General features: G+C 43.4%; 1 protein-coding gene across 2 annotated transcripts; it reads right to left on the reverse strand.

Annotated features, from left to right (window-relative positions):
- Nucleotides 1-4,110: 4,110 nt before the first annotated feature.
- rgl1 (ral guanine nucleotide dissociation stimulator-like 1) lies at nucleotides 4,111-27,708 on the reverse strand. Of its 2 annotated transcripts, none has more exons than XM_040128579.1 (18): nucleotides 27,154-27,708; nucleotides 12,999-13,109; nucleotides 11,005-11,213; nucleotides 10,833-10,907; nucleotides 10,505-10,695; nucleotides 10,257-10,381; nucleotides 9,901-10,116; nucleotides 9,701-9,804; nucleotides 9,451-9,535; nucleotides 9,143-9,232; nucleotides 8,714-8,800; nucleotides 8,389-8,421; nucleotides 8,131-8,252; nucleotides 7,708-7,797; nucleotides 7,332-7,518; nucleotides 6,724-6,975; nucleotides 6,495-6,609; nucleotides 4,111-6,022 (listed from the first exon to the last, which is right to left on the reverse strand). In XM_040128579.1, exons 1-18 carry the CDS (start codon nucleotides 27,310-27,312, stop codon nucleotides 5,835-5,837), a joined length of 2,439 nt encoding a protein of 812 aa, XP_039984513.1. In that variant the 5' UTR covers nucleotides 27,313-27,708; the 3' UTR covers nucleotides 4,111-5,834. The 2 variants fall into 2 exon arrangements, with proteins under 2 accessions (XP_039984513.1, XP_039984514.1); XM_040128580.1 differs by lacking the exon at nucleotides 27,154-27,708 and adding an exon at nucleotides 15,625-16,005.

A 27,708-nucleotide genomic window follows, 5' to 3' on the forward strand; every position in this document is an offset into this window, starting at 1 on the left:
CAGTCCTGGCACTCAGTAAATAAAGACCTGCCTGTAGTCTAAGGCCTCACAGGGCTGCACGAGACAGATCCAAGAAAGGCTCGGGTGAATAATTAGCTGAGGAGTAAATGAGTCTTTAATTGCCTGGTGTTTTGTTTTTGTTTTTTATTGTCTGTAGAGTTGTGTGTTGTGATGGCCTTTTTGTCGTCTGTGCCAAAAAAAGGGTTCAAATGATGTGTTTTAATTAAATCAGTACAAGGACTCAGGTCTGTCCCAGCCTCCCTTCACTGTCTGCCACCACGTTGAGTCGTGGGGAAACAGGGACAGATGGATCGTAAGCTGCGCTCACCCTTCTCCCCCTTAAAACACACACACACACACACACACACACACGCGAGCGCACATTTGTGCCAGATCTTTTTCAGCGGACTACATAAACAATCTGGTGTCCCACTCAAATGCTTTTACGGATTAAAAGCAGCTGCAGCAGTACATCCCTCTGTGTACGGCAAAGTTAGTGCAGCCTGACCTACTGCATCAAACACAGCCACCACCGCTCCAGACTCAAATGCGCTGACTTTCACACAGCCCTGAGCGCATGAACCCTTCCATGTTGACATGCATCAGAGGGTGTTGGGTGTGATAGTTCTCGACAACAGAAGACTAAAGACTTGTACATGAGAGATCTGCCTTTGACTGTTTGTAAACTTGTGGCATGGTGAGCCTTTAGATCGTATTGCGTATCAGTTTGAGAGCTCGAGAAACACTAGATGACAATATGGCCTTGTTTAACCATAGAATATAAAGGGCCAGGATGAGGAAATAAACAAGGCTCTAGGAAAGGAAACAAAGTGCTGCTGATTTGCATTATAAGTGGCTGGATGTTGTCACCTTGTGTCAACTGGTGGCCCGAATTTCCAAATTTTCAATGACCGGATGACCCGCCTGTGAATCAAGGCTTCATTTAACCTCTGCGGATTGTTCTGCTTGTTTAGAAAAATGGATGGACTATATGTTAATATTGTAAATATGGACACAAATATATCAAGCTAATGTATCTTAGGGTGTCTCAGTCTCAAGTCTCGAATCATGGCACTAAAGACCCAAGTCAGGTCCCAAATGCTAAACTTTAAATTTTGTGCTATTAACAAGTCATTATGTCTTCTTCGCAAAATTTAACATCATGCAGAATCTGTGATAGTAGTCCCAATGTCGACTAACTAATCTGCCTTAACTCTTAATCAGTTTTTAGACAACGAATGACGTATAAATTACACAGCATCTAGATTAAGTAGTAAGGAATTTTTTTCCCATTCTTTTCTCAAAACTCTAACTTTTACACACACACACACACACACACACACACACACACACACACACACACACACACACACACTCAGACTGTACAATTCTGACGTTATTCCACGTGGATGATGATACTGGAATGTTAACCATCAGGCTTGCACCACAGGTCTCGGTTGATTCTACAGATGACATTTGTTGAGGTTTACCAGTCGCGTAATACATCTGAAAGAGTGTTTATTTGGCCTTTAATAGAGAACAACAGTTAGCTCTAAAACTGCTCTCAAATTCATAAGATACAAACCTGATAACAACTAATTATGATCCAGTAATATGGTAGGAGATGGAGACAAGCATGTATTGGGTGTGCTGTACATCTGCGCTCCATCTGGGTGGGTCTTGCTCCCAAGCCAAAGGGGCTGAAAGGCTGATGTCAGAAAGTTTGATGTGGAAACAAAGCAACATGGCTTTAAGCAAAACACAGAAAAGACAATTTCCTTCTTTAGCATCGTGCTGCATAATATTTATATATTTGAGGCTAACCAGCATGCCTGCTGAGTTTATATTTTGCTTTTGTTTCTCATTACCATTCTTGCAATGGCATCTTTAGCCCTGTGTATCTCACTACTGTTTATCTGCTGTGCAGGACTCCATGGTGAATTATAATGTGCTCCCCCACCTTAATGTTGAAATATTTTTCTTTTTTTTGTCTTTTGCTTAGATTCACTCACATAACGCTCAAGTGCAGAGCTTCTTCTTTTTCAAATTCAATTGCATATCCGACTCTAGCAGTACATGGTCTATTTAGTAGATTATTATGGGGAGGGGGGGGGTTTGTTGGTTTTTTATGGCTTTCCCTGATGCCCTGAGGTAAGAGACCATTTATCTGTACATGGCCTTTGTGGCTGTGAGAAGAAGCTTGCCCACTCTGATGAACTAGCTTGTCACATTTGCAATCATGCAGGAGTAAAACCCTTGTAAGCACTTCATGCAGAGCAACCACCTGTTGAAGTTTGCCCACTGTCACTCTGTCTTCCACCCTCCCAGAGTAATTCAAAAAGTAGGGTGAAGTTCTGGAGATCAAGGTACAACCATGCCCTCTTCTGGCAATTTTTGGAGTGCCAGCCAAACCTTCCTTAAACAAAACTAAAGAAGAGGACATTATTGCCTTTACCACTTTTTTGGCACATCGTAGAATACGTCTTGCCTGGAAATCTCCTATTTCAACATCTCGGTCTGCCTGGCTAGAGAATGTGATGTTTTTCTTGAGTCTTGAAAAAATGAAATATGCACTTAGAGGACGTAATTGTAATTTCACTAAGACACAGCAACTTTTCATTTCATATTTTAACAACCTGTCTGTGTTGCCTCCTGAATGAGACTCACCTGTCTGTTCAATTGTATTAATTTACCTGGTCATCTGTCCGTCCCTTGTCTGTCTAACTGATACCATACTGTAGTTTTACAGTAGAATTAGTGTACTATAGAAATTTACTTAATTAAACATTAAGGCTACCCATGTTCGTTGTTGTTGTTGTTGTTTTCTTGTTCATCATGATTTGTTAAATATTCAACAATGGAAATACTGGACCTTTAAATCTTGCCATGTTTCCACTTACAAAATATGTTATAAAAAAAGTAAACCGAAAAGTAGAATGAGCTCGTTTGGTGCATATTTCCAGCTTAATACACTTTCAGTCCATCAGTGAAAATGTGGGTGCAGTGAAATCAAATTCAATCAAAATGCTATTAAGGTGCTATAAAGGCCTGGTCTCACCTTTCACACCCCAACATCTCTAAAACAGATAAAACAAAAAAGTGTAAAAATATGTTAAAGACCTCTGTGATGCCAACAGCCTCAGGGGAGAAGCTATGACACTGGTAATTGATAATACTGGAATTCTTTCCCCAAAATAAATCTATCATTCGGCACAGAGAGGCTCATACCAACTCAACTCATATCCAAGTAAAACCGCTGAGGGGCCATTTTGTGTCGCCTCTCCCATAGTATTTGGTTTAAATATTGTACAGTATGCTTGTTTAAGTTCTTTGATTTTTGCATTATTAGTTCATGAATATTAAATGAGAGTACGAGGCCCTTTGATTCTTACACCTGTGTGTCAGACCAGGTGTTGTGCCTGTTGGTTGTATGAGTTCTCTCAACAATGAGGCAAACCCAACTAAGAAATGTACAAATATATAAAATACACATTTAAACCACCACATAAGTCTTTTGGATTACTTTTGACTCTTAAAGTAGTACATTGCAATATACTATATCTGGATAATAGGACTCTCATTTTTTTCTGTTTAAACAAGTGAGACTGTTGAATCAATAGCTTATATAATAAATCAATATTTTTTGTGTTTTAAATCAAATCCTGCAAAAGTCAAAAAAATGAATGTTTGTCTTTGAATTCCTGGAAAAGAGTTTGTCTAGCGCAGCAAACTCTGCTGCAGGAAAAGAAGGTCATGACTGCTGCACTCAAGTCAGCAGAAATGTCTTCCACTCAGCAAAATAACTTGGGCTGTGTCCAGAACAGCCTCTGGTCCTTTCTTTGATAATGTCAGTCCTGACAGGACTGAGCATGTTGTCCATCACGGTTACAAGGGTAAACAGACGGAAGCAGAGCTGCCTTCATCTGAAGGGTGTTGTTTCATCAGATAGATGTATGTTAAAATCTCAATTTAACCAAGAGCCAAACAGAACTGTTTGAACAAAACTACAATAATCAAATGTTATGAATTATATGTTACAGGGCGTTCATCCAAAGATTAGAAGAAATTAAAAACACACATCATAATACTGATAATAATTTATTTATTCAGGTAGAAGAAGAGTCTTTGGCAGTGAAGAACACAGGAACTGAGGGCATTTTAATGAGAATATTTTCAAATGAAGTGCTGCAGGGACCAACAGGGCCGTTAACATAAGTCCAATAGTGAACCAGTTCCCCGTCCTATTAGCCAAGGAACATTAACTAGCTGCACTAACATGTAGTCATGGCACAATAGAATGACACTGTAGGACCTGTGGAGAGCAACTGAAAGGGAAAATATTACACTGTGAATGTTGATCTGCAAATGTGTTACTATAACGCGGAAGGGTGATGAAGTGTTGGTAATGCTGCTGTGAAACTACAGCTGTGCTGGGAATGAGGAGTGTGCCTGTGAGAAAAACAGATGGATGTTTACTGTGTGAAGAGGTGTTTGGCTTCAGTGAGTATAATGAGGTAAAGAGTCCCTCAGTTAAAGATTTACAAATGTATCACAGTAAAATTAGCGCTGGCTAAAATATGACACTTTCTGAATTTACTTTTAACATTTACTTTCAAAACCTTCTATCACTCTCCAATCTGGCTTACTTTTCTGGCCTGAATTGTGTTACAATATATATGTATATATAAATATATACATATATATAAAGCAACAATTACAAACAAAAATAGTAATTCATTTTCTGAAGAGGGAGTAAACCACTAACAGAGTGGCTCACTCATTCTTCTGTATTCACATCCCATTGGCATCTCCTACCAACTGACAAGTGCAACTCTATAGTTCAGATGCTGAAGGGCAAAGAGGTACAAGTATGCATCAGTTTGAGACAATGTGCACGGTGCTTTCCATTTCAGTAAGACACTTCTCTCCTTTCTTCTCCCGTTGTTGTACACCTCCCACCTTCTTTTTTTCATACAAGCACAAAGAAAGCAGCACAAATTGCATCTCTACACCCTAAAGATAGGGCAGGTAAGGCCATTTCAACATTTGCCGGGGACTTGCTAAAACCAAGTACTGGAACCAATCAGAATGCACGTAACACTGCATTCATCACACAGCTCACAACATAAGAGGGGCTGAACACATACAAACACACTGTGCACACTGTGCACAAGGCGGACATGGCAGATAAACATGCCCAACTAGGGAAATTAATGACATCACAGCTCCTGTCAATCAGTTTCATCAATATCATTCAGATTACTGTCAGAGGTCCATTCACTCATCAATAAAGGCAAAAGGACTGGAAACTCAGCCCACCTCCCCTTCTACCCCACCATCCATCTTCTATTTCTGCATTCATCACTCTTCTATTACAAGAAAAGTTATTATTCAGCTACGCAGACATCACAGGACGAAAAGAAGTTTGTTTCAATTTCAGAATACTGTCGGAGGTCAGGAGTTTGGCTGCTCCCACAATGTGTGCAAAAACCTGTCGTAATGAGCGGAGGCCACTTCGGGTCGCTGTATCACTCTGTCACAGGCATCACTAGTCAAAAGTTTAGTCCCACTGGCACAGCAGTCACGCTACACATCCATGTTCCATATTAAGGCTGGGCGAAGGGATGGCACCGTTCGGGAAGAGACTCAAATGTCTTAGAGCTCATCCGGGTCCATCGGCTCCTTCTCGAATCCAGTGATCCTCCAGAGCTTCCTCGAGTCCATTTATCCATCCAGCCTCTGCACCTAAAACCCAACACTTAATATCCAGTTCATGCCCTGCATTGTCCTTGGTTCGTGGCGTAAGGGCAAACTTCTGGGTCGTAACAGTCCAGTCACAGTGTGACCTTGCTGAGTCGAAGCGAGAGGCTCGAGCGGTGCTGGGTCCGAGGGAGTGTGGAACTACACCGGCTTCGCAGCTGGACTGGCCGACCCGCTGAGCCGCGCACCCGCAGCAGGAAGTCAAAGTTAGCCGAGGTGTTCATGGCGTAAAAGACGTTGGCGTTGTCTGGGATCACCAGCTCTAAGAGACAAAGAAGAGGAGAAATACCAGTTGTAAGTGCTTCTTGTTAGTGCTATTATGCTTTTAATCAGCAATTCATGGGTCGTTGTGGTTCATTAAATTTGGGAAAACAGCTGATCAGTCGAATAAATTACAATAACTGGAATGCTGAATTGCAAATACAAAGTGTGTTTCATCATAGTTTTATATAGTATCTTCTGCAGCAACTTCTACTTAACTATATTCACTGTTACTCTGACTATATTCCTTGGAATTATACTGTCTATGACAGAGATGTAATTTGAGGCAAATTAGCACAAGGCTTCACAGAGAACTTACGATTTAGCTAGGGACCGCTGGTTGAGAAAGTGCAGGTCTGATAATTGGAAAGGTACACATGCGTACAAAACGATCAACGAAGACCTTTAAGGATCCCAGATGATCCAATGTGAAGAAAAAAGAGCCTCAATTTGAAAGTAGAGCCATGTTTTACCTCTCTCCTCAGAGATGACTTGTACCAGCTCGTATCCCTCCTCCGGCTCCACCTCCAGGTTGTGCTTTGCCATGGCTCTAGAAATTACAGCCGGAGTCTTGTCTTGATTGGTCAACTATTTTGGCGATAGAAAGAAAATTAGGTTATACAGGTTTTAAGAAAAATTGTGTAAAAATGTAAATCAGTAACTCAACAACAAAACGCATACAAACAAATCATATTTACTCACTAGTATGCTCTTGTAGAGATTCCCATTGCCGTTCTCCAGACTGACTCGTATGATGCAAGTGTCCTGGGCCTGGGTGTTATAAGCTGGGGTCTGGCTAGGGGAACTAGGGGACAGGGGAGTGAGGGAGACGGAGCGTCTGTGAGTGCAGGTGTGCCCAGGGAGGGAGGGGGATGCAGGAGTCATGGTAACACTGGCTGTCGATGAGCTGGTGTCCATGGAGTGGAGTGAATTACAAGAGGAGGATTCCGATAGCTGAGGAAACGTGAAAGAAGTCACATACAGATAGACGGAACCATAACTCAACCGTTTTCATGCACAGTGACACTGAACCTCTGATAATCTGATAAATGCTTTGCAGATATTTGAGGAAAGGTTCGAAGTACTGAGGCAAAGTGACACATGCTAGAAGATAAATAAAATAGTTTTTCATAGAAACCTTTGCCCAATAAACAGTATTTTGACTAAGGGGCTGTCCAAAAATTTAAATGGGGAACGGTGTGGGGTTTTTTTTCGTTTGGCTTAGTCTAAATTTTTTTTTTCCAAAGAAATGATTTAAAGTCCTTAAGTATGAATAAAAGAAACACATTTTCTTAAATGTTGTAACCCACCTTGTTTTGCTGGGAGTCAGAGGTGTGAGTGGGGGGGGCAAGTCCTTCGCTGTCTGACGGGCTGCTGGAGTCACTGGAGGACACACTGACAGAGTCCATGCTCTCCCCTGAGCTGCCAGTTGGAGGCGATCGTGGCGTCTCTCTGACCGGAGAACTGGCTGCATTATTGTCTGATCCAAGAAACAGCCTGGAAATGAACAGAATTGAGTTATTAGATATCAAAATAAGCAGGTCGGAGCAATGTGGTGCTTGAATATGAAAGTGTGACCAGTCCAATGTGGCACGTCTGAGCTAAGGAAAATTATTTTAGACTCAGCTTCAGCCATTCAAACTAGACCCTCCCTTCTATTAGCATCTCTTCTCTGGATGTACTCACAGGCTGAGTCGCTTCACCATGCTTTTTCGGGGTTTGGGTGAAGTTGGACTGCTGTCACCAAGACCTTCAATCTCACAGGACAAGGCGTAGCTGCAAGAAAGAACATTAATAATAAACATTAAACATTATGGTACATTACCGAATCATGTGCTCAATGGTTTAAGGAACCATGAATTGTCGTTACGGGAGAAGGAAAGAGAAAGTCAGAAAGAGCAAAAGAAAGAGGGAGAAAAAGAGAGCTCATACAGCAAAAACAACAAGTACAATAGATCAGCAGGGAGTAAAGGCAGCGAGGAGAAAGGAGAGAAAGAAGCATCCATTGTGTGTTTCCTAACAATAGATCCAACAGACCATGACATCATGGACTAATTTGCTTGTTATCTAATGGATAACGGTGCAATAAAGAAAGAAGGTATTCTGTACCTCTCCTCCTCACTGAGCTGAGGCTGGCTCTTAAACCAGCGGAGGAAAGTTGGTTCTGGAGTCAGACAGTAGCTGTTACAGGCCGATTGAAGCAGTTTGATCTGAGCTATCACCTCGAACTCCTGCAGAGACAGAGAGAAAGCCGCCAGCGTTAGATCTGTTTAACTTCAAACACGTGGCACGAGCCAGCCGAGCTCGTCAGGTGATAAATGTCACGGAGTAATCATGTCAGAGGAGGCTGACTGCATCTACACTCACCCTGCGTCTCTTCTCAAAGTTGATCAGACCACCCTGTGGAGGACACAAAGAGCACGCTGTCAGACCCTGAACATCACATACCAGTGGCTGCTTAAACAAACAGTGGTGGGTGAACCACTCCAAAAACGCACCGACAAAATTCCTCACGCACTCATAGAAACTTACGCCCCAGTTTCTGACAGCGGTTACACAGGTAGACGCTCAGATGTGCCAAGCTGTGTAAACTCGCAGAAACATTCTCTCAAATAACTAAACACACACACAAGCACAAACAGGCACACACCCAATTAGCAGGTGTTAAGGATTTTATTTTATTTTTTTTTACCTCTACTTGGTCAGGCAGGGCTGTATCCAACATGGTTAGGTCAGTAAGAAAAGTTCCCAAGTATGGTATTGTTCCTTGCATTGCTCCCTGTGAAGAAAGAGTTATTTCATTACTTTAACAACCAAGTTAATTCACTGAGATGCCACAATAAAGTCAGAGATTTATTTACTGTGGTCTTCACAGATGGCAAGGCGGGTTTGTAAAACACAACACAGGCTTAATGCAGGCACAGCACATAGTGCATTGAGTAAACAAAGTAAGACATTTGGCTTCATCATTCTGGAGAGGCTGGAACTCGCTTTACAGTACATTGCTTTGGAGGAATGTGCTGTTTAAAATTATAAAGCTCTGTTTTAGCTCTGACTGAAGAAAGATCTATTTGTCCGGCACTGGTGGTCAAAGCTCTTAGTTAGCCAGTCTTTGTCTCACCATTTCCCTCTGCAGCTGCAGTCTCTTGTGGGTGCGTTTCTGGTGCTCCTTGGCACAACTCTCCAAACTGGCAAACTTTGAAGTGCCTTCCTGTAGGGCAAACAGAAAAATAGCTTCAGTCCTTGAGATTCTATCCAGTGAGTGAAGGAATGTTTCCAGGGCTTCCAGATGAAGTCTCAGGTCTGTGGAAATAACTTCTACACACTTTGGGACTGGGATTTTAACAGAGGATACTAACTCTACTAGTTACTCATTCATATTTTTACAGATACCTCAGATATGAAATAGCCGATTAAGTTAGAACTCACCCTCATGAGTAGCTCTCTGCTGGTCAGGTAGTTGTTATGGTCCGAGAAAATGTCTGACAGTTCCTCAAACGTCTGCATGCTGTCTCTGCATCAAGCACAGATTCATGTTAAGTCATGATACTGGGCATAGCAGCTAAAATACATGTGCAAAATAAACACTGAAGAGGTCCTGTTCAATTCTGCCAAAAGGCTCATTCTTCTATCGAAACACACTGAGATTATCTGCATAGTTGAGAAATTGGAGGCTTACTTGTGCACACAGGCCCATGCTCTTTTCAGCCTGTACAGAGGATTGGACTGCAGTGCAGACACAATGGCTCGCAGAGACGAGAAGTTTTTGCGTATGCGACACTCCTGTTAAAAGACACAAGTCAGGACTTTGCTCATATTTTTTACTTTATATATTTAATATATTAGTTTGTGTTTGTGTGTCTGTGTGCTTCCGCCCACCTGAGCGATGTCGATCCAGCGCTGGATCACCCTTGCTCTGACGTGCGGTCTGATCTGCTTGTGTTTCAGCACCGTGCTGACCACACAGGCCGCCACGGCATTGAACTGAGTAATGGTGGCACGGATGGTGGGGGCACTGTGCTTGTTGTGCTTCTTATCCCTCTGAGACCAGATAGAGCCCAAGCAGTGATGGGGTACAACCTTTTTGAACAGCAGCTGGAAGCAGAACAACAGGCTGATGTTAGCATGACGACACTGAAGAAACATTGCAGGGATGTAACCTGCGTAACCTTTCCCTCCTACACAACACACACTGCCAATCCTCCCCTGTGTCCATCTCATTTCCCGCCACTTACCGCATCCATGTAGGTCAGCTGCTCAGCCACCAGGTCTGCGTCAAACGACAGGAAGTCCTCCTGGACCTCAATCTCCACTTCTTCCTCTTCCCCCAGGCAGAAAGAGCTGTTGCCATGGAAACCAGCTGCAAACAGGGCACACAAGGTTGATTTGAAATTTGATATTTGAGATGGAACACCAAATTGTCCTGTAGAGAACATAACACTAAGATGGCTAAAAATAGTTTAAACTAAAGATAATAAGTTACCATCAGTGTCATCCATGCTGGCCTGACTCTGTAGCTGCTCCAGCAGACCCTCTGCCCGTCTAAGAGCCTCCGAACAGGGCAGGGCCTTGCGCAGGTAGTCCATCAGCCTGTGGAGAGAGGGGTAGTCAGGAGGCTCCTGGAAGTCTTCGGGACACTGGTCCAGCCAGGCACGCAGGATGGAGGCCAAAGCACTGTGGAGGCAGCAGGGAAACACAGAGGAGCGGTTTTGGTAAATCGGCTATACAACTGAAAGTAACAGTAAAATGGTATCGATAGAAAGCTGCTCATATGAAATCGACAGACATGTACATATGGAAATGTATCTCACTTTCTGATGGCCCCATTGGTTTCAGAGCCTTGACATCTGTCTGTGTCTTGTTCATTTTCCTCCATGCATCCATAACTGCAGCAGAGAGTAGGGAGAAAGCATATTTGAAACCACTGAAATGCTCTGGTCAGTGCATTATTTTGGCTTTATGAAACGCCTCGCTCCAGCCTACCTGTCTAGCAGTAGCTGCAGTACAGTCCGTGTGCTGGTGAAGGCTCTGTAGGTGGACAGGAAGATGGAGGTGTAGGTGAGGTCGTTGTCTCCAAATGCCGTCAATAACGTCTCCACCAGACGCTCCAGTGTTCCAGCCCGGATACTGCGGATTTTGCAGGTCTCCAGCTGGCTCACTGTGTGGCCAGGAGGCAGACGATCCCCCTCCGCCTAAACACAGAGACATTTTTACTGTTAAACTGGGGTGAACTGAGGAATACTATATGTTTTACAATGACTTGGATGGTGCTCCGAGAGCCTTTCATTGCTTTTTTGGCTTTGGGTTCATGTAGTCACATTTTCATTCTTAGGATGTGTTAGGTTGCCTGAGAAGGGTAAGCTCCAAACTGTTAAATAATAAGAGTGAGACAATTCAATACAAGACAAAAAAGACGGAGGGAGGGAAACAGTGAGGACAATCCTGACCTATATTTTAATCCCGATTTCTCCAGATGTGTCCGACTATTGTGTCTACTGGGAAATACACTGAGTGATTACAAAACCAGGGAGAGAGTAGAAGAAGAGGTGGTACAGACATGGAAAGAGAGAGAGAGAGACAGAGAGAGAGAGAGAGAGAGAGACCTTGGTGAAGTTAGCACGCTACAACAGGAAACGCTCCAATCTGCTTTTAATCACAGCGGGCCCCTCCTCCACCGTCCCTCCAGACAGAGAGGAGGACAGCGGCAGAGCCAAGTTCTCCCAACATTCCCCTCTGATAACAGCTAAGCACAAACAAGAAATATGATTATTTATTATCTCTGTGAGGGGACCCAGTGTACAGTCACACACAGGTACAATTTACAAAACAGTAAAAATTCACTGACTTTGCAATCAAGTGCCACTACAGGCACTGTAAACAATACACCCACTGATCCCACTGAATCCCACTGATTGTAATTGCTGTTATTCACTTACAACTGACTGTTTATAGTAAATATACTGACGTCTGAATGGGGATTGCTCTCTATTCTACTCAACGGACAGTGGTGCTATATAAAGTACCCACATTGTTTTAATTAAGTTTAATACAGTTGGCAGCTCATTTCACAATACATCTATACATAGTCTTAAAGCCTGAGGGCTTTTATCTATTTCTTCTTTCATGTGACAAACCCCATACACCATGTCGAGCATGAAGAGACAAATAAACTAACAGCATAAGATCCCCTTTTTACTTGTAAACAATGGAAAACCCCATATATCTGACTTGCACTTTCTGTTACGCTGGGTTCATGCCTTCTTGTACTTGTTACTGAGAAAAAACTCACAAGAGATACTAAGGATAATACCCCTAATTGGCCGTTCTGTGCAGTATAATAACATACTGTATAACATCTTATTAAGCTGATATAAACAGCACTGTGGAGGAAAGAGTAATGCCTCATAGGCACTGAAAAAAATGCACAACTCAAGGAAAAGCCTTTAACACCCTTTTTTCTTGTCATACCAGCGTTTCATAAAACACTGCTCTACAAAAGAACGAGCAGTTTTGTTGGCAGCCGGGAAAGTCAGGAAATCACATGCTTTGGCTAAACAGTCCAGGTCTGGTGAAACTGTTGAGTTTCAGCAGGCAACTGAAAGGTGTTGTCTAAACTGGGAGGTTTATAGCTCAAATGTTAAAACAATAACAGCCCCTGGTGGAGCACAATGCTGAGAGACGCCCCGCAACTGACAGACACCGTCTGTTTCAAACAATAGAGATTAGGTTTTTCTGTTTTTCTGTCCTCTGCAGGGCTGGATTGCTTTCATAAACCATCCACACATGATAAATTCCACATTACAGACTGTTCCACTTGGGATGAATATTGAAGTTTGCATTCTTCGCCGCAACAGGTTGAGAAAGTGGAAAACGTTTTTGACGTGTATAATCTGCTTCGCTGAGGGTTTGGAGATTTAGTCCTGTCCTGCTCAAAAGGGGAGCTGTGATTCTGTCACAGAGTGAAGCATCAGACTCACCCCCAGCCATCTTGCTCCCTTGTTGGCTGCCTGCTGAATCTGAACCCTCTTCAGTGTCACATTGTAGATGGCTCCGTCCTCGACTTCCTCCCCCCAGTCCTGCACAGAGCTCTGCAAAGAGAGTGGGGAAAATGGTAAGAAACCTAGGATAAAAAGACACAACAATTTCCTTTAAGGCTGCAGGCTGCAGCGCTAACATCCACAGCAAGTGTCATTTTGATAGTTTAACAAACTAGGAATCTACCCTTTTGGATCGCTCGCTGAAAAAGCAGACAAAGAAACACAACCACGGCACTCAAACAAACTAGGGAGAGAAAGACTGAGGTGCAGTAAAACATCAAGAAGGACCAATTCCCCAACCCCCACCACTGCAGCTCGCCAGGCCTCCCTCCCTCCCTGCCTCCCTGCCTTTACTCCCTCTTTTATATCCTATCCATCTCTTTCACCGTGTCTCTCTGGAGCATAAGTAACTGGATTGCTTTCCTGGAGCTCAGAAAAGCTTGAGAGCCAGAATGTATGAAGTCCTTTAAAACAAACCCCTTCGTAGTAAAATTTGCATCACTCTTTCTCTCTGTTGTTATGTCTGTCTGTTTGTCTGCCTCAATATATAAGGCAGAGGAGCTTGATTACAAATCTGTGTCTCGACAGCTCAACCACACTTAAGTCAACTTGTAGGACTAAATGGATTAGTGTTCATCTTGCAGCCATGGACCCATATGCACTGTGTCTGTCCCTGGTTGTAAATCACTGACAAACAGCAGAGTGCTTTAACAAACAGAGGAAGCAAATTAAAATACAAATCTCTAGCTCAGAGAGAGCGAGAGCAAACGGAGGCTGAGTTCTGCTGAGACATCAACATACGGAGACAAAAACAGAGGCAGGGAGACAGCGAAGTAGAGGGATTGGCCAAATATAAACACCACGCATGCAGTATTATAGCCAAGTCCTCTCACACACACACACACACGCAGGCGGCGGCAGCCAAGATCACTCTCACTTGTCCCCACTTTCATTTACACAGCTCAGTGGCAAAGTCCAAGCTATTCCCCAAACAGACAGGATACCAGAAAAGAGGTCAGGGGTCAAAGTCGCCCCTAACAGCCTCAATGGACGGTCCTGGGGACCAGTGGCACTCAGCCATGACTGGGCCATGTTTGGGTTTGAACAGAAACATGTGATGCAGAAATGAAAAGAAAGCCCTAACACAGAAAACACAAAGAGAAAAAGAGGGAGGAGGAGTAATAAAAGGATTTTAACTGGCGTTGACAGATGAAATCAGCAAGCATGTCCGTGTTGCTGCATGTCAAACGCCGCATTTGTCTGAAGCACATCTACGTGCCCGTCCCATGCCCCCTTCCAGCATCCTGTCTTAAGGTCAGCAACATGGATCTCTGCCTCTCACTCTAGCCGCTGCTGGCTGCCGGCTGGATGGCTGGCGCAGAGACAGATAAATACATCAGTGCATGAGTCATGAAGTCCACACACTCCCAAAACAATAGCGGGAGGTCTCTGTGCTGGCCGGCCCAGGCTGCTGAGTTCACAGTCTGCACACACAGCCTGCTTTTTGTCAGCCGCAGAGCTGGAGATGTTTTTCAGAGCAGGGTTTTTAAAAAAAAAAAAAAAAAAAAAAAACCTCTGCTCACTTTGTGCACCCAAGTTTAGGGCTTATTGTGAGACGAAGTTACATGAGCTTCCATGAGGAAATGGAAACCAAAACAGTCTATCACAGTGATATTTAAATTCACCAGAAAGAAGACAATACAATATATCTAATATGGGCCTATCAAACGCATTGCATAGAAGTAAGGGGGGAGTTTACAGAGAACACAGCACATCAAATGACGCTGGGTGAGGTGTAAACAGGAGATGAGTTGCTTACTCTCTGTAATAACTCCCTCCACAGAAGATGCTCAAAAAGTGCACAGGGAAGGCACTTGAGGGGGGCAGAGAGGAAGATAGTACCCTATCTCAGCTCAAATAGCACTGATCTGCCTATCAGCCTATCAGCTGTGTGTGAAACAATACTCCCAAGATAACAACAACAGTTGTGCCGAGTCTTTGGCGCTGATCTGTTGGCTTTTGTGTTTTCCTCGCCTCGACGCAGCTGGGACCCGTGGAGAGACGGTGATGGCCCCGGGGCCTCGCCGATTGTTCCCCCTCTGTTTCACTGCGGGCCCCCAGACAAAAGTTTTCATATCCATCATCAGGGAGGGGACAGTTAGCGGATCGAGTTCATATGCTGGTGGAGTCGGCAGTGGATTTTTTTTTCTCTAAATTTTTATCCCAAACCTTGTCCACGTTTCTAAACTTTGCGCACACCTTAACACACCAGCAATGGCGGTTAAACTGAATTTAAAGCCTAGTAAAAATCATTAAAACTCAATGTTCAACTGTTCCCCCCCTGTCCCCCTCCTCCTCCTCTTCTTTTCCCCTTTATCCTCTACTTTCCCAAGCCCCCCCCCCTCACACACACACACACACACACACACACACACACCCTCCCCCTCGCCCCCGCCCTCTTTCACCTCCCTCCCTCCCTCTCCCTCATTCTTCAAAACCACAAACTCAACAACAGAGCACACAGGATGGAAAACCACGAGAGTATTTTTCTGTTTTGGTTTTTTACCATTTTAGTTTTCCAGGCGAACTTCATGGTGAGCGTTTCTTTCATGATCCGGGGACAGCATCAGAGCTCGGAGAGTAATCCGACAAGGAAAGAAGAAGATGTGTCCCTTTTATAAAAAAAAAAATACAACAAAATCCCAGATCCCCGCTGTAAGAAAAAAATGTTCTCCTTCACCACACACATACACCAACGCACACACACACTTTCGTCCGCTCCTCTCCAAACTCCAAAGCCTCCTCTCTGTCTGTCAATAGGCTCTCCCCTCTTCTACTGAATAACCAGACTCCTCCTACTTGCACTCACAACCGTCCAGTTTCAAACTCCTCCTCCGCCCTTTTTTGTCCGACTCGCATCAGACTGACAACAACGTGCGCACAGGGACTCTGCGTTGTGATTTCTGTTTGCGCAATTCGCCAGAATCATAAATCCCTTTCCTGTGAGAGCAGATGACGAAAAAAAAGATTTCTATCATTTGTCTTCAGGGGTTTGTTTGGGTCTTGCTTTTAAGTATAAGACTGATGAATGATTTTGCAAAATAAAATGAACATAAACATTTTACATTTAAATTTTTTTGTGATGTTGCTGCTGTTGTAGGTTTTCTTTCTTCTTTTATATTTGGTAGAACAAAAGTTTTACTGGAAATGAAATGGACATAAATCCTTTTATAGGTTCTCATTTTTCCTTGTCCGTCTTAAAACAATACTCACAAGCCCATATTTTTATAAAAGAGTTATTGGTCACTGTAACTGTCCATATTGACTGTGAAGGAATCCCCTCAAAACATGATTCCTATTTAACAGATTTTAGACGAACTTTACTGTCCTCATTCTGTGAGAAAATGCATCCAAAAATATAGCTGAAGCAAATAATAGGCTTCAACAGTCTGAATTAGAAAAATAAAGTCAGAATCTTAAAGTCAGTTTTTTCAGTGCAAAATCTATTTTTGTTTCCCCAGATAGTAAAAAGACTGGAAGATGACCACCTTATTTGACTGTGAAATGCAGTTTTGCCAGGAAATAGGACGTTGGATTATGCCCCTGTCACTTACACTGAGGGGATGAAGTGACGTGATGTGGGCCCTATAGTCGTCTTGTGTGCAAAGCAGCTGCGGCCTCGCAGTCCCTGCGTGGGACAATACAAGGAAGGCTGTAGATGCCGTCACCAATACTGTGCATTGTCAGTGACAGGACAGGAGAATAGGCTGAGTGTGTGAGAACGGACAGCACTATTCCACTGTGAATGGGCCTGCACACGTACTCAAACAGCCCACTTGGGTGAATAAAGGGGAAGATATGAATCAAGCACCCACTTTGTGAGGGGTCTTTTTGTACAAAGTTGCATTGTAAACATATATCAACTGTGAACAAGCAGTGGTTCATACATTTACAAGTCCATTTAGTCTGGGGATAAAAATGCCAAACTGCTGATCCGGAGTCATAAGGGCCCTCAGGAGGAGACAGTAGGAACCTTATGATACTCACTGTTGCCTGGCTGAGTGGGAGAGATAGCCAGACCTGCTGTGGTCCCCTTTTCCTGCATCTGTATGTGTGTACGTGATATGCTAACTCCCTCTTCTCGCTCCCATAACACCAACACGTAACCCCAACGTCACACTCAGCATCACTGAATGTTACACACCACAGTGTCGAGCAGGGTTCACACACACACACACACACACACACACACACACACACACACACACACACACACACACACACACACACACACACACACACACACACACACACACACACAGATGCACCCACACGCCACAAACAAGGTGCCCACTTCTGGCATCATAACTGCCTCCCACCTTTGCTTGGAGTGCACTAAAAGGCCAGGTAATGGTGGTTTCTCCATCAGTGTTTCTCCATGTGTAGAAATCAAACAGTATGCTTTGTCAGTTATTTCTCTTGCTGACCGTTCATCCCACTGTTAATCTGGCCGGGCTCCAGTTCCCAGGCTGAGCTGCCCCGGTGTCCACTAGGGTCTCTGGAGCTCTGGGAAGCCCAGAGGGGCAGTGGGAAGGTTGCGGCCCTGCACGACCTCCAGCTCTGCCCCAGGGGTATTGGAGTGTTGGTCTCACAGCGGGAGTGATGTCATATCTCAGTGCAAACAAGACGTTTAACAATTGTGACAGCTACTGCGCCGTCTGACGGATGAGCAGATGAATATGCACAACTTTCAACTTGAGATCAAAACACGAAATGTATTCTCTTTCTCTGGGGTCCTGGTCGAATAAAGTAACATTAGCAAGCCAGTATAAGTATCATAAAGGGCCTGTTTTGTAGATTAGGTTCTACAGAGAAATAGGAGGCCAGATTTCTGCAAATGTCAGAGCTGTTTTTAGGTATTCTGGTGCAAGTCCCGGTCAAGTTTCATGTCCTTTAGGGCAAAGCCAAGTTAAAGGAATAGTTTGACATTTTAGGAAATTTACGTATGTGCTATCTTGCTGGAATTAGATGGGAATATTGATACAGCTCTCATGGCTGTACAGTGAATATGAAGCTACGGCCAGCAGCCGGGTAGCCTAGCTTAGCACAAAGACTGGAAACAGGGGGAAACAGTTAGCCTGGCTCTGTCCAAAGGTAGCAAACTCTGCCTACCAGCAGCTATAAAGCACGCTAACCAACACAATATATCTTGTTTGTTTAAGCCACACAAAAAGGGAAGTAAATGGAGTGTTGTTGTCACTGTTGGCGACCACATGATGACAAGTCTTCAAGAAGTTACTGCTCCTGGCAAAAAAATAGTCTGGCACAAAACCAAAGTTTTACACTTTCTCTTGGCAAGAAAGCGAATAAACTTATTTTCCAAGAAAGGTCGAATTATTCCTTTAAGTTGCAAGTCTAAATAAGCCAACTGCAAGTCAAGCTGCCAGTCTTGTCAATTTTAATGAATGCTGAACATTGGAATGACACAGCATCTGTTAATAACGTTTCTTTTTTTTAGCTGAGACCATGTTCTTTTAATGCAAAAAGCTTATGATGAATTATTTAAAGTTTGTCCACGCAAGGCTTTCCTGGCTCCGTATTGTTTAGTGTTTACTGCTCGTGGATTTTACCAGTCAAAGCTTTAGACTTGATTGTTTTTTTTCTTTCAAGTGTCAAGTAAGTCCTGTCTCACAGCAGTGATGTCAAGTCTAGTATCACCAGTGCTGGAAGAAGCATTCAGATCCTTTACTTAAGTAAAGGTAGTAATACCAACATGTAAAAATGCTCAATTACAAGAAAAGGTGTTGTATTCAAATGTTATAAAAGTAAAAGTACAGAGGCATTATTCGAAAAAGAAGTATTAAAAGCGAGTACTCATTATGCAGAGTGGACCCTGTTAGACGGTTATATTATGATATATTATAATACTGAGTAAAAACTACCAGTTCATTAAAATGTACGAAGCATTTTCGTAGCGCTAATTGTAGCTACCTTATATACTGTTGATTTAGTCCAACAATGCATTAATTTTCATAGACCTAATATATATTTTATGTAACATATGAATCACTAAAGTCATTAATAAACTGTATATAGCTGTCAAAAAAATGTAGTGAAGCAAAAGTACAATATTTCCCTCTGAAATGTTATGGAGTAGTAGAAGTATAAGGAGTACAAAATGGAAATACTGAAATTAATTGCAAGATTTCCGGTAGCCTGAATGCAAAACTTCAACAGAACGTGGCATAGGTGAGGGACATCTTCGTGTTTCTATGTTTGAAAGGCTCCCAAATAACGCACAGGATATTCCTGCACCACAATACAGGCCAATCCTCATTCCATGTTTTCCTCCCTCTTGGAAGAGTAATGACGCAATCACACGTAGGAAAGCCCTCGACAAGGACAAAGCAGGTTTTTTTGTCTATAACGGGTTCCTGCCATTACTGGACTTCCTAGGCAGGCTCTTCTGTCTCTTTTCCACAGAGTCCGAACAGGGAGTTAGAGAACAGACAGAAAGGGGACAAAAACAGGAGGAGCACTTCTGGCTTTGTTATTGCACCAGTGTGGGGAAAAATGAACATTCCAGGAAATCTCCCACTTCCTGCCTCCAGCCTCCTGACTCCAGCGAGGCTGGTGTCCTCATACCTGAGTGGCTGGGGAGCCTCTCTGGCCTGGAGCATGGTCATAAAAGCAGACCAATAAGAAAACGGAGGAGAGGAGAGGAGAGAAGAAGAGAGGAGAGGAGAGGAGAGGAGAGGAGAGGAGAGGAGGGGAGAGGAGGGGAGGATAATGGGAGCCCTAATAGAAGCAGATAGAACAGGAGAGCTGGACAAACACTATGGCTCACAATACTGAAACAACAAAACTAAACCACAAACCCACAGGGAAACATCAAATCGGAGGGTCTTGGGTCGCATGTGTTATGGCTCAGTGTTTACATCTGAGATAAGAAGGTCATGTAGCCAAGAAAGCGTAGGACACAGTTGAGACTAACTTGAAAGGACATTATCTCCACTGTGAGTGTGCCAGGGAGAGACAGAGACAGACCGGGGAGATTTCACAGTACAGTCAGAAACTGATAGGATCCATACTGGCTGGAGAGAGATGCACCTCTTTTCCTCTCTGCTGGAAACACATAAACAGAGTAGAGGAGACTCATCACTTCATCCAGTAAGAGGAGTATCAGCTGTGACTGCAGCCAAATCCTCCACTGGAAAGTCATTGCATACAATTAAAAATTAAGAGGGTCTTTCCTGCTGTCATATCTGGACCAAATGTGTCAATACATTCATACTCTGTTCTTATTTGTACATTCTTCTTGTGTTTTTCATGTTTTTAGGTCGTGTGTGTGTGTGTGTGTGTGTGTGTGTGTGTGTGTGTGTGTGTGTGTGTGTGTGTGTGTGTGTGTGTGTGTGTCTGAGCATGGTTAAATGTGCTTATCACACTTGCGTTTCACTGTATGTTTGTGTTTGGTTGGGGGGGGGATTCCAAAGCATACTGCCCAGTAGAGGGCAGAGTTCATAAACCACTGGGTTTATCCAGACTCAGCAGAGGTTTTAGCTAGACCAGGCCAGAGCAACGAAACCCAAGAGGGTTGAACTCATGGTGAAGGGTCAGGACAATCTGCTATAACTCAGTAAACCTAAGCATGAGACAATTAAAGTAGCTTAAACAGGTTGTGTAAGAGCAGTGAAACAATGGCAATGCACTCAGCAGATGAGTGTTTGTCGATCCAGTAGTAACTACAATGAAAATACAGATGGATAAAGACATGTGGGGTGATTTCTCAAACCCACACAGCTGCATTTTCTTTTTCTCTTTTTCTCTGTTTCTTCTGTTTCTTTGGTCAACTGAACCCTTTGTTCACACAACCACATTAAAGCTCTGTCTGCCTCTCTCCCTCTGCTCTTATGTCATGTCTCTGCTCCTCAGATCTATTGTCCTGGCTGTTGTTGAGCTCTCCCTCTCTCTTTCTCTCTTTCTCTCTGTGAGGACCGGTGACATCATTAGTTTCCAGTAAAGCCGAGAGCTGCAGACAGAGACCCCTCCTCCTCCGCACTTCACATTAAGACTGAACCCAAAACAGATTTCAAGGAAAAGTGTTGTTCAATTCAGGTGTTTGAAGTTTCCTTCACATCAAATCTACCAAATCCTGTTAAGCTTGTATGAAATTGTGAAACAGACTTGATTTTTCAACGACAGTCTCCATATGGGTTCAAGTGGTCCGTTGCAAGAAAGCGAGGATAATCCACTCTGAGGTGCTTTCAGGTGTCTCTGCATTTAGGAGAGTTACAATGAATTAGACAAGTCCCAGCACATACAACACGACATGGCACGACACAACACAGCACAACACATAACAACAAACACACAACCCCTCCCCTTTCATGGGGCCCCAACCCTGACCCCCTCTAGATCTAAGCCCCACTAAGCCTTCAATGAATCAGTCTGGACTGGCTCGGTTGTCTGTCTGACCCCCCCCCCCCAATGCGAGCTGGACCATCTGTTGCCCAACAGATACATGCTATCCTAAAGTTGTCACATATGCAACAAAAACAACACACACCACCGATGAAGCCAGTAACACACTGGTGACAATGCTGCCTCGCCCAAACCTGAAATCACACCAGGAAACTACAACGCAGGCTGCCAATTCATCACACCGAAATGTACAAAGTCACACTTACTTCTACCACTGTGCAATTTCAAGTTATACTTTCTGAAATTGTTTGTTCTGACTTTACTGCCAGAAAGAACTAACTTCCTTTCATCTAATTTCTGGTGCTCATTTCAACTCTGAATGACATTTCGCACCACTTCTGTTAGTGTTAAAGTGAAGTGTGAAGCATGTGCGTTATAGGAAATGAAACTGCGTTAGTGATGCACATAGCAACACACATCGGAGCTTCTACAGAAAGAGGCAGAAGCACAAAAACATAACACCATAACACCAACCACGATATAGGTAAATATTTACTCTGCCAAAACAATTTGGACGCGTGTACTACTATACTGTACTGTACACTGTACTATGTCAATTTATAACATATAGAAAAAATATCCTGCTGTTTAACTTAGCAAATACAGGATATCGTTCCTGTTCTTTGTTTATCAGAGTTTTTGACCTCAGCACAGTGATTATAGTTAGTAATCTGCTGACTTGAGGACTGTGTGAGTGCTGACCACTCATATTAATAACTGGACACCGGCAGCCCCCAGCTTTACACACTTATGCCACACACACACACACACACACACACACACACACACACACACACACACACACACACACACACACACACACACACACACACACACACGCACGCACACAACCACTCACACACATGCTACATTCTCTGCTCCTTTTCCCGCTCAGGCAGGGCATGCACTATTAGCCGGGATGCATGACTAGGATCAAGCTGGCATTGTGCTGTGTGTATTAGCATGTGTATGTGTGTGTGCGAGAGAGAGAAAGAGAGAGAGAGAGAGAGAGGGAGAGTGTGTTTGTGTCTATGTGTTTCTGTTACCTCTTTGGGATATTTTCGGGTAAAAACACCTTCCTTGTTGGGACCAGTAAACCTAATGGTGACCAAAACCCGATCCTAATAAGGAGAAACTTCATTTCTGAGGTCCAGGTTAAGGTTCGGTTAAGGTTTAGGTTAGGCTGTCCACAATGAATCTAAATCTAACGCAAAGATCTGCTTGTACACATATTGCTTTCTGCTTCCTCCCATACCGTCGCCTAAACATGCACACACACACGAACCACCACAAAGCACACACCCATCTCCATATGGTGTGATGCGTTTCTGCCCCAGTTGAGCAGGCTGCTCAGCCTGGTGTTGTTGCTCTGGGATGGAGGCCCGGGCAACAGGGACAATGCCCACAGTATTGACTTTTCACACCAGTCCTATTATGTGACCTAATTAGGCCCAAGATCACAATATGAGCCTCTACAGAGCTGCAGGCGACTAGACAACTTGACACGTTGGGGATCAGCCAAGTGTGTAACAACATCTTAAGTGGTTGACTAAATAAAAGGATGACCGAGACCTGGATTTTGGAGAAAAGAGAAGTCTGGTAGTTTGTGGATTGTGCAATTTGAGACAAAAGTATGGACAGATATGAATGGACTGAAGTACATTACTGTCCATTACATTACCTTCACTCTCCAGTTGTGTGTTGCATTGTCAGTGCTTATTGGGTTAACCAAGAAACCCATTCCTTCCCATTTCTTCTTAATGGTGCTTTCCAAATGTAAAGTAGCTGTTGTTAAATATGTCAATAATTCAGAATTGTATTGGAGTATTACTGAAACCCGTACAGTTTTCCGTTCAATTAAAACCAAATAAAACACATCAAAAGCTACAGATCGTGTCTTAGCCGGATGAATGATTCACAAACTGTTGAAATCGTTGTCCAGTCATCAAAACACATGACAAGCAAGAGGCAAAAAACTTTAGGAATGGAAACAATGAGACGTCACAGAGCATCAGCCTGAAACGTGCACTTCTCTGTTCATAAAGGCAAGAAAGAGGAAGGAGGAGTGCCAACTCAGCTATCTAATTTTTTTCAATGGAAAACACGGCATCGTCGAAATTCTCTGTCCCCTCTCTTTCTTTGTCCCCGTTTTTCCTGTATAAAGTCAAGTCTGAGAATGAGGTTATTGAACTGCCCTGCTGGTTATTGTAAGCCAGCGGGTGTGAGATAGCTTTTAATATACCCTCTAGTGGAGTTTTAATTGATCGGCCTGCAGCTTAATTACATCGCCCTATCACTGACAGAGAGCGAGTATAAAAGAAGGCTGCAGACTTCAAAATGCAGTTAGAGCAGTAAAATGGACTCTGATAACCCCCTGAGAGGCGTGTGTAATTGCTGACACTTTCACTTGTGCGCAACTGGGTTCAAACCTGCTCATGTCCTATATAATTCCATCTTGTGACACATCGTTCAAAGTCTGAATAATAAAAGTTTATTTTGAATATTCAAGTTTATTCTTTGTGAAGTATTAAGTATTATTTTCAGTGTCCGACGCTCCATCTTCCTGTCATTCTCGCTGGGCCTGTTCATACCTGGCATTAACATGCGTCTTGGGTTATTCGATCACAAGTTGAGAGCTCTAAGTACGTCATTTCACACTGGCATTAGTTTCGAGAGACCACTTGTGATCTGATCTCACTTCCCTGCTCTATATGCAAATAAACAAACATTATTTTCGTTTGCAAAGACCAAATGCATTGTTGTTTTTAACAAGCCGGAGGCAGCAATGCACTTGCCAAGACTGCCCGAAATTAGAACCGTACAGACTGGGTCTATTCCTTGGCGTGTTCCAGAAAAACCAAATCACCCAAGATGTTTGACGTGCTCATAATATATCTCTAATGGCTTTTCGAAATTTTCAGACATCATGGACAAAGCCAGCTTGGGCAGTTTGTATGACTTCTATTTGTTTGTGATGAGTACGTACATCTGCTTACGCAGAGGACGTCAGATGAGTAAGCGGTCCTTCAATGTGGCCCAGGACACATTCGCGTACACACTGCTAAAAGAATGTGGCCATATGAGCCCAGACCATCTCAGAATGTGGTCAGAGCGATCGGATCTCAATGCGTCCCCAATTCATCTTGGGTGCATTCACACCTCTACTTAGAGCTGTCCAATTGTGATTGGATCACCCTAGACGCACGTTAAGGGATGAACAGGGCCTCTGTCCCTTCGCTTCTGTGCACAATCATGTGTGTTCATGTAGGAGTCTCATTGTCCTCAGTAGACCGCTGATAACGACTGAAACCTCAGCACTCCTCCCTCATCTCTGACCTGAACTGTGGACCTATTAGCTGTCTATAACTGCACAGCAGGGTGATTACAGAGAGGTAATGAGTCCAATCACTGCTCTTATGACTGGCATGGTTTCATAACCTTATGTAGATAGGCAAAAAGTTATGAGAGTAGGAGCAGATGAAAGCAGTAAAGGCAAAGTCTCCGTCCTCCTTGCCAGCTGGGCCAACTGATGGACTTAGAAAATAACATGTGGAGAGGTTGTGCAATTATAATTACTGGTTTTTATCACAAGAAAGTACTCACAGAAACTTTCTTGTCTCTGTGAGACCACAGAATGTTTTGTGAAGCTGCTGCAAATAGCAGGACCCAAGTAGTTCATGTATGATAAACAAATTTCACTTGAAGTTTAGTGATTATGCCACTGATGGTTTTCTTTATACTTACATAACTTTATGGAAGGTATTTATCTTTTTATATATACATAATCACCCTTATTGCCCTCTACCCCAGCTGTGAGGACAATCACAATTCAATAGCAATTCAAAACCATAAAATTCGCATGGAATTCTATTCTGGCATTCAGAGTTGATTCATGCACAATGAGCCTCGCTTTGGCCAGAGCATACAGAGTGTGAGTGTCTGCAAGCTAACCTCCAGTCGTCTTACCCCTCGAAACAATTGACGGAAACAGTGCAGTGAGATGGGAGGACACGTTGCCAGGATGTCAGATAGCCAGTGAGGAGGATGAATCTCCCAACACTCAAAACACACAGAGAAGCCCAACAGTGTGACGCCCATGTGACGGAAACTTAGCTAGATGAGCTGCTGCCATGAAATGCATCACTCATTAAAAGGGCTAGTATATTTTTGTAGTAATTATAATGGGGGTATTGAGGTAATAAACTGATCCCTGTCGGAGAATCTTCCCTTTGCTTTCCCAGACCACCAGCACTGGAGCAGCTAGGGATTCAGTGTCTTGCTTAAGGAGACTTCAGCGGGCTGGTTTTCAGACCCCAGTCTCTCTTCTCTCGAAATCTCCCTGCGTCATTTGTAAACCCCAAAAATATTTTCACTTTTGCCTCGATACCACAAGCTGCGCACATGAAAACAATTAGCCACAGCTAAGCTGGAATAATCTGCAGGTTGTTTTTCGTGTAATCACACTGTAATGAGGAATCTGCGACCCAACAGACAAATTGAAAAGTGGTCAATAAACAAAAACACACGTACTCTGATGTAAGGCATAATGCATTTTTGTAATGCTCTCCTTATGGCTGTCACATAGGCTATTTAAGTCATTATGGGCTCTGAAGTAAAGCGAGCAACGCCTTCTCTTTGAACTCTGACCAGTCAGCAACACGCACACAAACACACTGAATGCACACACACGCTCACAGTCACGAGTAAGCGGTAGTTACAGTGAATGCGAATTACTGCCTTTCACAAGAGGTCAGCTGTCTTCCAGTCTGTGCCACCAAAGGTTACAGTCTAGTTTGCATTATTGCAAACTTTTCAACTTATTGCATAAAGTTTTACCGAGTAGGCGTCAAACAGAGGAACTAAAAAAATGCGATAGTCAGTGGAGAAATGACAAACCAATCGCTGATCTCTGAGTTGACCAAATTGATAAAATGTGAATGTATATGATTTTTTTTTTTTTTTGAGTTTTCATTTGGTTTAAAATGACCCTCTGTAATGCGCATTGTAAGGCATTTATGTAGGAGGTGTCAAAACCTGTTAGCTACCCATGTGACCGCCAGCCAGGCCAGAACTGCTGAGTCCAGAACAGCCACAGATTTGCTTTGATTTACTCCTCCGCTGCCGTCAAACACATTTTTCTCTCTCATGCACACACATAAGCATACAAAAGCACTCTTTTTTCCATGTATGTCTTTTCCTAACACTCTCCTCTACTTTCTCACAATCACCACAGACATCCAGTAAACAGACCTTGGAGGAGTTACAAACATTGCCAAACACTCTGCCCCTCATTTTATCTTTAAATGTTTATAATTCCAACCTTTTCCTCAGTGAATTGTTTTTGGGTTTTTTTACCATCTCAATCTTCCAAATACTTCCCATTTTTCTTCCCATTCTCATCCTTGAATTTATCAAGACCTTTGACACCAAATATCCCTGCAAAACATCAGTCACCGTCCAATCAACAGAAGGCACAGGAAGGCCATTCATGTGAAAGCCAACATCTGCCAGACTGTTTAACAAGAATGGAACTACCTGTGCTTCCCAGAAATAGAAACAGACTTTGACAAACAGACAAAATTCTCCTGCCATGTTATGCAAGTACTGTACTGACCCAGTGTCGTGGGCTGCTCTCTGGGTACCGGGGCTGATACCGCTGCAGGGCGACTCCTCCTTCCCCCTCCAGCAGCAAGGTGCAGTCCAGGTCGGGATAGTAGTGGTGGGGACCCGCAGGCCAAGGCGTGAGAGTGGCCAGAGGGTAGTGGGAGATCATGCTGACCACCTGGATCAGCGGCAGGGGTGACAGGGATGGCAGCGCATACTCCAGTTTAGACAGCAGGATGATGGAAACGTCTTCAGTAGAATATGTAGAAATCTGGAGATCTTGAGGTGGTCCTCAACTTTAGTTTTTTCTTCAGGACAAATTCGGCTCCTTTAGATCAGATGTTTCAGTCACCTCCTTCTCTCCTCTTAGTTCGGTTGTTAACTGTCTATTCTTGAGCTCAGAGGTGTGACTAATGATAACTCTCCTCTCAAGTTGTCCACCTCAACTGTTTTCCCCTCCTATTTCTCTCCTTCCACTGCCTGCACCACCACCACATACAGTTTCAATCTTTACTTCTTCTGTTTTTGTCTTCCCTCTCAGCACGCGTGGAACTCAGCTTGCCAA

The sequence above is a fragment of the Xiphias gladius genome, chromosome 6 (assembly GCF_016859285.1).
Source record: "Xiphias gladius isolate SHS-SW01 ecotype Sanya breed wild chromosome 6, ASM1685928v1, whole genome shotgun sequence".
NCBI classification, from domain to species: domain Eukaryota; kingdom Metazoa; phylum Chordata; class Actinopteri; order Istiophoriformes; family Xiphiidae; genus Xiphias; species Xiphias gladius.